The sequence below is a fragment of the Numenius arquata genome, chromosome 3, assembly GCF_964106895.1.
Source record: "Numenius arquata chromosome 3, bNumArq3.hap1.1, whole genome shotgun sequence".
NCBI lineage: Eukaryota > Metazoa > Chordata > Aves > Charadriiformes > Scolopacidae > Numenius > Numenius arquata.
The window spans coordinates 32,741,474-32,754,014 of record NC_133578.1 but is presented as its reverse complement, the minus strand read 5'-3'; the positions used below and the strand labels follow the sequence as shown (position 1 = coordinate 32,754,014).

At 32.7% G+C, this 12,541-nt stretch overlaps 1 protein-coding gene across 1 annotated transcript in view; it reads right to left on the bottom strand.

Moving 5' to 3' along the window:
* The window catches only part of DNAH7 (dynein axonemal heavy chain 7), a 110,679-nt gene that overhangs the window by 61,702 nt on the left and 36,436 nt on the right, over window positions 1-12,541 (bottom strand). Inside the window, exons 24-31 of the mRNA XM_074145819.1 lie at window positions 12,248-12,416; window positions 10,839-10,941; window positions 10,610-10,737; window positions 9,180-9,392; window positions 7,985-8,083; window positions 4,438-4,686; window positions 1,292-1,441; window positions 56-238 (exon numbers count right to left, since the gene is read on the bottom strand). Coding sequence (XP_074001920.1) covers window positions 56-238; window positions 1,292-1,441; window positions 4,438-4,686; window positions 7,985-8,083; window positions 9,180-9,392; window positions 10,610-10,737; window positions 10,839-10,941; window positions 12,248-12,416 — 1,294 coding nt within the window. The remainder of the gene's footprint in view (window positions 1-55; window positions 239-1,291; window positions 1,442-4,437; window positions 4,687-7,984; window positions 8,084-9,179; window positions 9,393-10,609; window positions 10,738-10,838; window positions 10,942-12,247; window positions 12,417-12,541) is intronic.

Sequence of the window (12,541 nt, the reverse complement as noted above, 5' to 3'; positions counted from 1 at the left end):
TATATCACAATAATCAAAGACATTTGCACTCAGTCTTTAAAAGAGAGGTACTTACAGTAGCAGGAGAAGCAACTTCTAAATCCATTGGTTCAAAAATAAGACTCATTTGCTGTGACATTGTGATGATCTCTCCACTCATAAGGCACAACTTTTTATTATCGTCAAGCACCGTATTCATATTCTCAATCCATACTGCATCCACTGGTCCATCAAAAATCAGCCATTTCCTATCTGAAGTCTGATTTGCAGAAAATATTTTTAATCAAATATTTACAATTTATTTTGTTACGTTTACTGTAAAATAAGTATTCTAGATCTAGTTATTTTCCACAAAAAATAACTGAAAATATTTGGAGTACAGAGTGGTATTCACAAGTAGTTCCAAAAATGATGATCTATATTCACAATTTAGTTTTACAACTTTAAAGCATATACTATAGTTAACGATAGAAGGTTAATATCTTTGACTGATTTCTTTCAGTTCAGTTATACTAGCAATGCAGTACATTGCTTCTGTCAAACAGTAATATATTCAAATACTTTGAGTGATAACACAGTGAGACTGTTAATACCTACTGCACTCTTACCATGGAGGTCAACAGGACTAATTTAAGGAACATGGTAATATCTAAATGTAATATGTCTGAGGTTTTACAATATAAACAGTCATAGGTGTTCATAATATTTTCATAGGAAAATACAAACTAGTTGTGCAGTTCTGCAAATGTTATTAGAGATGGTGAATTTTGCACTGATCAATATACTATTCGTTTATTTAAGTTTATAGGGGCAGAGTCTGACACTGCAATCACTAGAAAAAGTAAAGTATCTGCCAGGTAGATACATCTTTTATTACACTCAGTGAAAATATTTCAATGGCTCTTAATGGAAGGTTGGCCATAAGCCACACTCACACAGTAGTTTCTTCCAAAATAAGCATCAAAATGCCCACATATATAAACAGCACAGACATGGGCCATAATCAGACAAAATAAGGAGTGACAATATGGTAGAAAGATTAAATACTCAATTATTTATAACATACGCAAACAAACAAACAACCCCTTTTTCTTCACGTAAGGACTTCTGAAACACAAATCTTAATTCACCAGCATACAAAAAAGTACTTTGCATGAAGCATACTACAATCAAGCCAAACTGCAGTCTCTGCATTCAAATAATTAAGTATATGATTCCTACAATGGTTATGCAAACAACATGGAATTAAAATCTAAAAAGTATAAATTGAAAAGTCATTTCCCAAAATGCTCTAAGCCTCTTAAGCACTTACTGGGGAAGAAGCAAATGTTCTGAAGCTCACTGCTAGGATGCCATCTGACCACTCATGTGACACTGGATCAAACTGTCCATAAAGCTGACCCATTGTTATGGATTTGGGATTTATAACAGTGATCTGAACTTTATTTTCTTCCATCAGCCCCTGAAGACACAAAAGTAGTAAAATCTGTTAACACCAAACATGCACTTTATTATGCCATTTGTTTTATTTTGAATTTTACAGTTATATATTATTACATCTTCATAAAGATTCCATCAACTTACAGCAGAAAAGATATTACACATATTTCACTTGAAAGATGGTTTACAAGTGTCTAAAGACAATTACCCCAACTTTTTCACAGGTAGTTGGAAGTCCAATTTTAATACTGAACAGTGGCTCGATAAATGAAGATGGAATTTTTAAGCATATATATTTTTTAATGTTAGTGAACAGGACATTAGGCAAGTCAATCAAGAGACCCAAGTTCTATTCTCAGACTTGCAGGGATTATACAACAGGCCAGGTCCTTTTGTGTCTCTATCCCATTTTCCCCATGTTTAAGGAATAAATATGACTGCCTTGGTAAATTTCTGAGATTGATGTCAAAATGATGTTACAAAGCAGGTTTGGGTTTTTAGGTTGTTTGGGTTTTGTTTTTTGTTTTTTTTTTTTATTAAACCATGTAAGGATAACTAATTTTACTTTTTGATTAAACTTCAACTGATTCTTTTATTCTCTCCTTGTGAGTAAATATGACATTTAATACCGCACACATTAGAGATCAGGTGGCTGAAAAACACTGTTCTACAGGAATAAATTACAAGCCGAAGTGACAAACTGAAAACATTCATTTAAACACCTGCTTACTATAGCGTTAAAGTATAAGAAAAATGTATCCCTGATACAAGAAAAAAAAAAATTCTTTCTTTACGAAAGCAGCCTTATTGTTATGAACTTGAACTAAGAAATCAGGAGCTCGGCACCATTTCATGCCTGTCTGACTGCCTTCCTCCCACTGGTACACATAATCTTTCTTTGTTTCCCTTCATGAAATATAAAATGCAGGAATTTTTGTTATACTGTTTCAAAGGAGAAAAATAGCACGTTTATAAAAAAGTATGATTACAACTTCTTCTTCTGACAGTTTGTATTGCATTATAAGTCATTGTAACACACTTTTTTCATGGAAGTGAATAGTCAGAGGGAAATGTAATATTTAAAGAAAGGGGAAAACGGACAACATCTTGAAAGAAGTTATAAGCTATGTGAGCAGCAAACACCCAAGCATGACAAAAATACAATTTAAAAAAAACCCGAGTACAGCAACTTTGTCACAATTGCCCAGATAAAAAGTTAAAACACTGTTGCAATAACAAAGATTTAGATTTATAATCTTCAAGATTTGCAAGTACATTACAATTTTCTTGTGTACTGTTTCTGTTAGCATCTTCTTACATCATTCATCACAAATCTCTCCTTCTCATCTTACTCATCACAATGATTATAAATACAAGATTTATAAATACATATATAAATTACAATAATTATAAAATTCAGATATAGTCCCAATATACTTCCTACAGTTCCCAGAACTAAAAACTAATTGTTTCAGATCAATGAGATTTTATTCAGGATGGTAAAAGTCCTCCAAAAAACCAATTGTTATCATAATCAAAACGAAATTGTCCTGATTAGTTTAATACCTTTTCTTGGTGGGGGTAGGGGGGGGAAGGGTGGAAGAAAAGAAAAAGGAAAAAACTCCAACACGTGTGATGACCATTAGATTAATCATTGGAGGAGACTGAGAAGCTGAGCTAACAGGAAGAAAATCATCACATAAAAATTTCTTACTCTACCACATATTTTTTTCTTTAATGAACAAAAATGGGAAGCAGTGGACACCGATTCACTGAATTAAAAGAAAAAGCAGAAAGTTAAATATTGTTTTATTCGAGTGACAGGCAGGAACAGAATTTCTCCTACACACCTAAGGCAAAAGCTTCACAATTTGAAGTATAATATAGGAAGCAAATAAGTAACAGCTTTTAATAAATAATCATAAGAATAGAGTTGCTTGATAGCAATACCAACATGAAAGTCCACCCAGTCTAGTCTTGCTGGTATCTGCCCAAAAATACAAAGTGCCTCCCTGAAGATCACCATTAAGGAAATGAAAAAATTTTGCTAAGATGGTTGAATGCTTGAATTTGTACAAAATTTGGTACAGTTATACTACTGGACCACTTAAATGTTCCACAGGTAACAATTATTATCCACTTCTCCTATGTCAGGTGAGAAGTCCTTTAGCAGAACAGATCTTAAATTTTGGATCTGAAACAAATCCATCTGAAAAATTTAAATATTCTGTTTTCAAAAATAATCAAAATGTGAGCCCATTTAGTTTCTGGGTTTATATGGGTTTATTATATCCTTATCAGAAAATCATCAAAACTTTGTATAAGTTTATGAAGCATATCCATTGTTTGGGGTAGTTCTAAACAGAATAATCTCTGTTAAAAGAGGGTTCAATAGCTCTCGTGAATAAGCTTGAAATCTGATAAACTGCTCCTTGTGAAAGTTTTATATCATAAAATTTCAAGTAGCTAATTCGTTCCTTGACCAATCCGATGAAATAATTTAAAGAAAACGCCATGTATTGTCTAAATGATGAGACATGAAATTTATGAAATGTGTATATTTAAAATCGGGTCACAGAATCATAAAATCATAGATTGGTTTGGGTTGAAAAGGACCTTAAAGATCATCTAGTTCCAACCCCCTTGCCATGGGCAGGGACCCCTCCCACTAGATCAGGCTGCTCAAAGCCCCATCCAGCCTGGCCTTGAACACTTCCAGGGATGGGGCATCCACAACTTCCCTGGGCAACCTGTTCCAGTGTTTCACCACCCTCACAGTAAAGGATTTCTTCCTAATACCTAATTAAATTTTCACTCTTTCAGTTTAAAACCATTACCTCTTGTCCTATCTTACGGAAGTTTGGAAGTACAGCGTCTCAATCAAATTCTTTAGCTTTTCCCTATACTTTTAAGTTCCTTAAAGTAAATTTTGTATTCAGTATAAATATTAAAATATGTTTATAAAATTTGTTTGAAAATAGTTTTACACTAGAAATATTTATAAAAATGTTTTGGTACCTTCTCGCATATGTCTCTCAATGCTCCTGCCAGAACTCGATATGCAGATGTTTTTGCACCAAAAGGCTCTCCAACTATCATAAAGCCATGACGAACAATCATCATCTCATATATCTGCAGGATCTTCATAGTGAATACATCGGTCATTTGCAAATTCATAGCATCACAGTTTGTTTTGATGGCTTCCAGTAGGTAATTATAGTCTGGTTTTGGTAGCTTCACACCAGGAAACAAATCAGAAGTAATACCCTATCCAAACAATTAATTGGAAAGAACGCTTATTTTCACAGTAATTTGGTTTGAAAATCATGCAATCAACCCTTTCTTGACACTAGACAGATTAATATCTATTTTGATTAAAATAATTATGAATTTCATGACACCCTTGTCTGAGCCAAAATTCTGACTTTTTGATTTATTATTTATATTTATTTCATGTATCTTTTTCATATTCACTTGGGCACATAGAGAAGGGATTAACTATCTAAACATAAAGCTACTGATAAACAGTAGCTTTTATTAAACTAGTTCATAAATCCTGCTGTTAGAAAGCAGAGAAAGTGTTTACCTTTTTTCCTCAATAACTGAAATATAACTATCTGAAATCTAAATATAAAAGCAATACTTCTGCAGTTTTGCTTACAACAAAACAAGAAAGATACAGAATAAACTGAAGATATAACAAATGAGAGAAAGAATCTCTGGGCTATCATTTCAATTAGACAGAGCTGCAGTATCAACTTGGAAAGCAAAGATTACAAAAAACCCATTCAAAATAAAACATGTTCTTAAGAAATTACAATGATAACAATTATTGGAGACCTTAGAATCACATTATTTTGCCATTATCCCTGTTACTATGTATATTGGTTTCCTCCAACTGTGTGCCTTGGTTTTCTTTTAGCACCGTCAGTTTCCACTGTTAACATGTTAATGAGCATACCACATCCTGACCTTAAAGTAGGTGGGGTTTTTTTTAACTTAAATCTATTAAAATATATGTTTAACGTTCTGTGCTACCAGGGGCATGTTTTACAATTCACTATGACAAAACCAGCTTTTCTTGTCTGAAACACATTTGATGTAAAACTTCCATTAGTCATTCTTCTCCTTCACTTTTTCTCCACACTCTCTGTTAAAGAATTAAAAATTTATACACTTGTACTAGAGTATGGTCTTTCTATGCCTGCTAGATTTTACAGCTAAAATGACAGAAAAAAAAATACTCCATTAATTCTTTCCTCCTTACAAAATGGATAACATAAATATGGGGAAATGGAGGAAAACCATATTAGAAGAAACCATTCAGTATCACAGAATAAGTTGTGCTGCTGGGCAAAAGGGTTTTCTCCACAACAGAGCAGGATCAATATTATAAACAAACATATTAATAGGGCCCAAAGACTTTATGATGGGCCCAATGCAATAAACTACAGGATAGCATCAAAGGGAAATCTTTTTTAAGTGTTAAAAATCAAGATTCAAAAATCTGGAAGGACTATAAATAATTCAAAAGAAAGTGGAGTTCTGAGCAAAACAAGACAGGATAGTACATATCATTTGCATGCTCCTACATAAACACACAAGAGCTACTGTGTATCTCAAGCCAGATGTACCTGACTACACTGGAGACTTGAACAAGAAAAGCAAAACCAGCAAAATGAAAATGAGTAAGGGAACACGTGGGTGTTCTCCCATTTCTCTCAAGAAAGAGATATAAATTAAGGGAAGAAATTACTATTTCTCATAATAAAAATGGAAATAATTCTTAAATTCATATTTAAAATTTTAAGTTGCATTACAACTGCTGAACTTCAATCTTTCTGTATCTCGTAAGAATTTCAAACAACGCTACTTTAATTCCAGAACTGAAAGAATTAGGGATAATTCCCACATACTAACTTACTGCTGACCCTTAAATCTGTCCCACAATGGATAACTAATTACACTGACATTGTGGTATCATGCTCATTTGACAGTATTTTTCTTTGTAACATGCATCCGTTCTGTACTGACATCATTACCTACTTTAATCTTATTTATGAGCCTTACATTGTTTAGGCATCTTTTGCTGTTTACAAGTTGATAATGTGATACTTCCTAGTTTCAACTTAATTTTTTTTTCCTATTTTGGGGATAGGCGAACAAGCAAAATGTTAGTATGAGTATTTCATCTCTAAAGCAACTTATATTTGTTATTCTACAAAAGTGAACAACATACAGTATTACTTCATAAATATACCTAATTTCTGTACACTAAATCCTTAACATTACTATTCTTATTCTTAAAGACTTAAGAAACTTAGAGAAACAACTAGTGAAGATGCTTCAATTTTCCTAGACGACTTCACCAAATTTATCTCCGCTATTTCAAAACTTACAAAAACATGAAGGCTCCCTTCGTGCTCATGAATTTTAATTAAATTAGAGTAACAGTGTCCAGAGACATATGTTCAGTTTCTATTTCATTATGCTTTCATATAACTTTGGGCAATGCAAACACCTTTTCTGTACTTCAGATTTCTAAGGCATTTTCTTAAAATTCCTAAAGGAAAGAGCTTCCATATTACTTTCATGCCCCCATAGATGTTTTCTTATAGAAATTACCTCCTTTTATTCCATTATAAAATTACATAAAAATAAGTATTATGCACTGAAAATATAATCACAACTAATATGAATGCTAAAATATACCTCCTACTATCCAAAACAACTGATGAGAGTTTTTGATGTTGTGAGTGTATAAATGCACACAAATTCCCATGGATCTATATGAAGAAACATCTTTTTTTTCCACATAAGATCTTTCCACTAATGTTTAAAAAGGTACACCTGAAGGACAATGTTTTCACAGTTTCCAAACACCTATATATAACAGCCCAGATCCTTTCTTCTTTTTCTAACATGACACAAAGCTCACAGCTACCAAAAAAGATTGCAAACTTTTCCTAATGAAGTTAACAGCTCACATTTCTGTTGGGCATGTCTGGTTTAATCAGAGGTATATTAAACATGCCAATCGTGCGGTAACAGACTAGAAGTCAAATCTAAATGGCACATATTAGAACACAGACTGACCGTGTTAGTGCATCCTGTAAATAAGGGGAGCAACTTACAGATCATTTTCTCCAGCTCAGTTCCATACCGAGATCAACTCAGGACAAGAATGATTATGAGCCACTTAGTCTATTTACTGTTTTGCATGTTCTAAATAAAAATCCAAATTTTCTCTTATAAAAAGGAGACTATTAGTACCTACATATTTCATAAGAATACTTATAAGATACTCTGAAATACTGAATACAAAATATATAAAAAATTTGTGTTACTATTTCAAGCAGTAGACTTCGCAGAAACTTTCATTGGTCTAAACTATCAAAATCCAAATGCTCTCTGTATTTGCTAGGAAGGAACAGTTTTAAAATAATTACAAGCTAGACTAAAAGAAGTCTTTGGTCCATCTCTCTGATAAAGCTGTTATATAATATTTTTATCAACAAGTAATTTTAGTGAGGTCTTTACATTACTAAAAATCTGTGTTTTCTACCTCAAAAAGTGGTAAATCATGAGACAAGAATTTAGGCAGGTTCACATCTGTAATGGATCTAAGGAGCAAAATTTCTTCATCTTCTGATGGATATTTCAGCTAAAAAATATAAAAAATAATGTCAATTATTTTTTATAGTTGCAAAAACCAGACGTTAAACTTGCCTGTTTTACTGAACATTTCCTGTTGCGCATCTATGCAATTATTTTGGCAGGGTCTGGTCCACTGATAACAACATATGTTCTGGATGAATATTTATACATTCATATTAAGATGTTTCCAGTAGGTTTCTATAGTCAGGCCAATTTCACTGTAGTTTATGCCCAGTGATGGGTATTACTATAAATTCAGTATGACATTTTTTCCTAAACTACTGATTTTTTTGCTTTCTAAGATGCATTCCTTTTCTTCATAAGAATAACAATTTTCCCTACTTTGATGTAAAATTTCTGCCTTCAACAAAGTGGAAATTCTAAATGCTTGCATATGGATCTCTCTGCCAGGTTATAAAAAAAAAAACCAAAATAAAAATATGTGCCTCTTTTGCCACAATACATAGCTTACTGACTGATTTGGAGGTTTGTAGGGTTTTTTTTGTAATAGTAGGATTCTGCGTTGCAATAGAATTGGAATGGAAGAGAATTATAAAATATACTAGTCTACCTAAACAAAAATAACTGAATTAATAAAAAACAGTTTAGTTTCTTAGTAAAACGTATACATTCATCCATAATGCAAGCCAAAACAAAATACTACATCCTACACCATTTTTTCTTAAAGATAAAAGGGTGATCAAAGTCACATGTGGCAGACATTAGCCAGTGTGTTACTAGAAAGCGTTCACATATTATGGCAAAGGCATCTGAATCTGATAAGAAAAGTGGAGCAAAGCAGTGGCCAACTTGCTAAAGAACTCAGTAAATTTGCATTTAACTAGAATTCCTGAACCATAATCAGCATGCTTAATAGGCACCTCATACAGTGACAAGTGGTGTGGTGAATGGCCAGGTAGCTTTATCTCTTCTTGAAGTTCCTCAGTTTCTGCCCTAATACATACCCTTTCCATTTTCATAGGTATTACAGGATGAAATTTTAAACAGCTACTTGCCATTATGTAGAATAGCGTACTTTCTGTTACAAAAAAGACACATTACTAAGTTATTGGATAAGAAAGAAAATTCAAAAAATCATTTACCTTCAGGTTGCCAGCAGCAGTGAGTACTGACTTAACAGCTCTCATTCCATAATCATAATGGTGCTGAGAAGACAACTGCTCTGAACACAGACGATATGTAGCTACAATTTTTACAGATAGAGGTCGAGCAGTAACAAAACCACAAGAATACAGAACAATCTCTGCAATCATGGCATAATCAGGAACCATCATAGCTACTGTTCTAAAGAGAGCCTATTAAACATATATATAAAAAATATCAGAAAAAAATATACCACATTATTGTACAAAACTTTTTTCTAGAATTACATAAAATACTATTTTTTCATTGTTATTAATACAGTGTCAGCCAATTAATTTTAACTATAGTGATTATGACTACAATCCATTTAATGGCTTTCCATAAACACTTAGAAAAACTTTATTTTCCATTGTGACAATTCATGGTTGTAGGTCTTCTTCATACAAGATTAACAACAAAAACACATAAAACACCACAAGCTCTAGAAGGAATAGGGGAATGCAATACAACTCCCACAAGTAAGTTGATGCTGTCAGACTCCTACTAGTATTATATAGCTGGAACCTGTGCTTCAATTTTACCCTTGGCTTGTTCTGCCAAACAAGCATCAGAATACTTTCAAAAACTTTCAAAACTTTCGCTACTTTTCATATTCTACCAGAAAGTTTTTAAAATTATCCTCTTTTCATTGATACAAGTAGTATTTTTGAATCTTGTACTTATACTATGTGTGAGTAAACTTCCCAGACAGTCCTGAGACATATTTACAAAGATTGTGCATCTCTACGTTTTTACTAATTTATCAAGATTGTCTAGGTTGGAAGGGACCTTTAAGATCACCTAGTCCAAGATATTTGCTCAGATTTCCTTTTGCTTCTATGGACACAGAACAAATGTATTTAAAAGGTAAGAAAACATATAGCACTCTTGTAATAATCACTCAATAATAAACTTAGAATAGAAATCTCTTACATCAAAAACACCATAAGTCCCTTCAAATCAAACCCAAAGATCATAAAAAAACAGAAATTAATAAAAACCCCACATTTTTATTCAATATTAAGATATTATTCACTGTTTGTACACTATAAAGCACTCCTTTTAATTTTAGAACTTTCAGATTCAGCCAACACACAAAGTGGGTTTTTTAACTTTTTTTCATCCTGACAGCCAGACCCTGAATCAAGCAACAACTTTCTGACATTTTAAAATTTAGTTTATTCCTACTTTTCAGTCTAATTATCCTTTTTAATTTCTTTTTCTTCTGAGATGATGATTTTTACTATGATTTGATTACTAGTGTAATCAAAAACTGAAGGCAACTGATATTAAATATTCTTAATAATTTCTAAATTTGAAAAAAAGTGATTTCTTTTTTTACTTTCTGTATTAGATATTAAAAGTATTAAAATGGTAAGTGTTATAATACCTTAAGATTATCAGGAAGCTCTGAACGCCCAGCATAACCAGGATTCATGGTAATGAAGACGGCACATGTAGGGTTAAGTTTCAGTTCAGTTCCTTCAAATACTAGTAAATCAGATCCTGAATTAATGCCTATGGAGAAATAAAAAATAATGTCATTGCTGGGCAGGTTTTGTTGCATCTTTATTCTTTGTCATATGTAAGTGAGAGAGATGATTAAAATAATAGGTTACCTCTCTGGATAGTAAAAATCTGCTGAGCAACCACAGAGAGTACTTCCAAATCAATTCTATTGAATTCATCAAAGCAAGCCCATGCCCCACAACACAATAAACCCTAGAAGAGACAGACACATGAGTAATTAATAGGCAACTACTTATTTTGGACATGCTGATCAAAACAATTCTGGAATAAGAAAAAGTTTTAATGTGCAAAGAAAGGACTTACATCCATGATCCATAGCACTAACTTCTAAACAAAATCACTCCAGATAGAATTTGTTTTAAAAAGAATTACTGAAATATAAAAATTAAGTTTATTTGTAAAAAAAAAAAAAAAAAGTTAAAAATTAAGACACAAAACCTGTACAAACGAATCAAAAATCCTAATTCTTCTGTCATATGCAAAGTGCCTGTCAAATATACACATTTTGCATATTTCCCCTTTATAATCAGTATTTTGTAACTCAACAGGGGAGAAAGATTTCAGTACTAAACAAGCCTCCAAAAATTTACTCTTCTTTTGCAGCTATGCTAACAGGTTTCACAGTGACAAAAGGCAACACAAGGACTTCTGCATGACTAAAATTAACTGTTTGGTTATGGCATCTTATGGCATGCCACATTACCTGAAGTGCAACTAAAGAATAATTCTCTTTTCCTACAGTTCTGGTTAATTCATAGGTCTTTTCTGAGATATGGTCCCCAAATGCTACTGTACCATCTCTGCAGCACGGGCAGTCTTTCAATGGCACCTCATGCTTTGTTAAAAGTAATTCTAAAATTCCCATTCAAGACACAGAATTTTGCTTTCATCATTCTAAAGAAAAACTCTTAATTTAGCTTATTTTTGTGAACTTCCATCATGTTGAATTTGAAGATACATCATTCCAATGCCACCTCTGACTCGGAAGGTATGTAACGCTAGGGAAGAAAGCATACTTGCTGTATTTTTGTATCATTCCAGTCCAAAACAGGACACTGGACTATAAGACACAGAAGTCCATTCAGGATAGATTTTCATGATACAGAGCTGTCTATCCAGGCTAGTATCAAAATGAATATATGCTTGATTTATATAATATAATGACTCTTACCAGCTTATTCAGAGTTTAGATTAAACCTCAAGCCCTCTGAAATTTGCAGTGATTAAAAAAGCATTCATTGAAATGGTGTCTAAGTTGCCTATTTAATGCAAATAAAATCATGATGGTGTATTTCATTTTCAAAGCACATATAAAACATTTTGATATTTTGGTTGAATTCTTCATTGTGGTAACACCTGTCTGCACATTACAAGCCTCTTATAGCAGCCTGGAAGGGGAGAAAGTTACATTTACAATACCTTAAGACCACTTCAAGTGTCAAAATAATTAAAGGGCTTTAATGTAATTGAGAATATGACCCTCAAGATTTATCCAAACCTTGAAAAATTTTCCTAATGCAAGGTAATCCAATCCATCAGAACAATTGAAAACCACACACTGTTTAGCGACAGCCTTTGCTAAATCTTTTGTAGTTTCTGTTTTTCCAGTTCCAGCAGGACCTTCAGGGGCACCTCCAAGGTGTAGGTGTAGTGCACCAAATAGGGTTCTGGAAATAAAATAATAGAGAAAAAAAAAAAGTACAAACTTTCATGCTATATGTCCAGCTGCTCTAAACTTTACTAGAAACTTTTAACAATTTATTTCATGTCTGTGTTTTCCTATGATGGTACA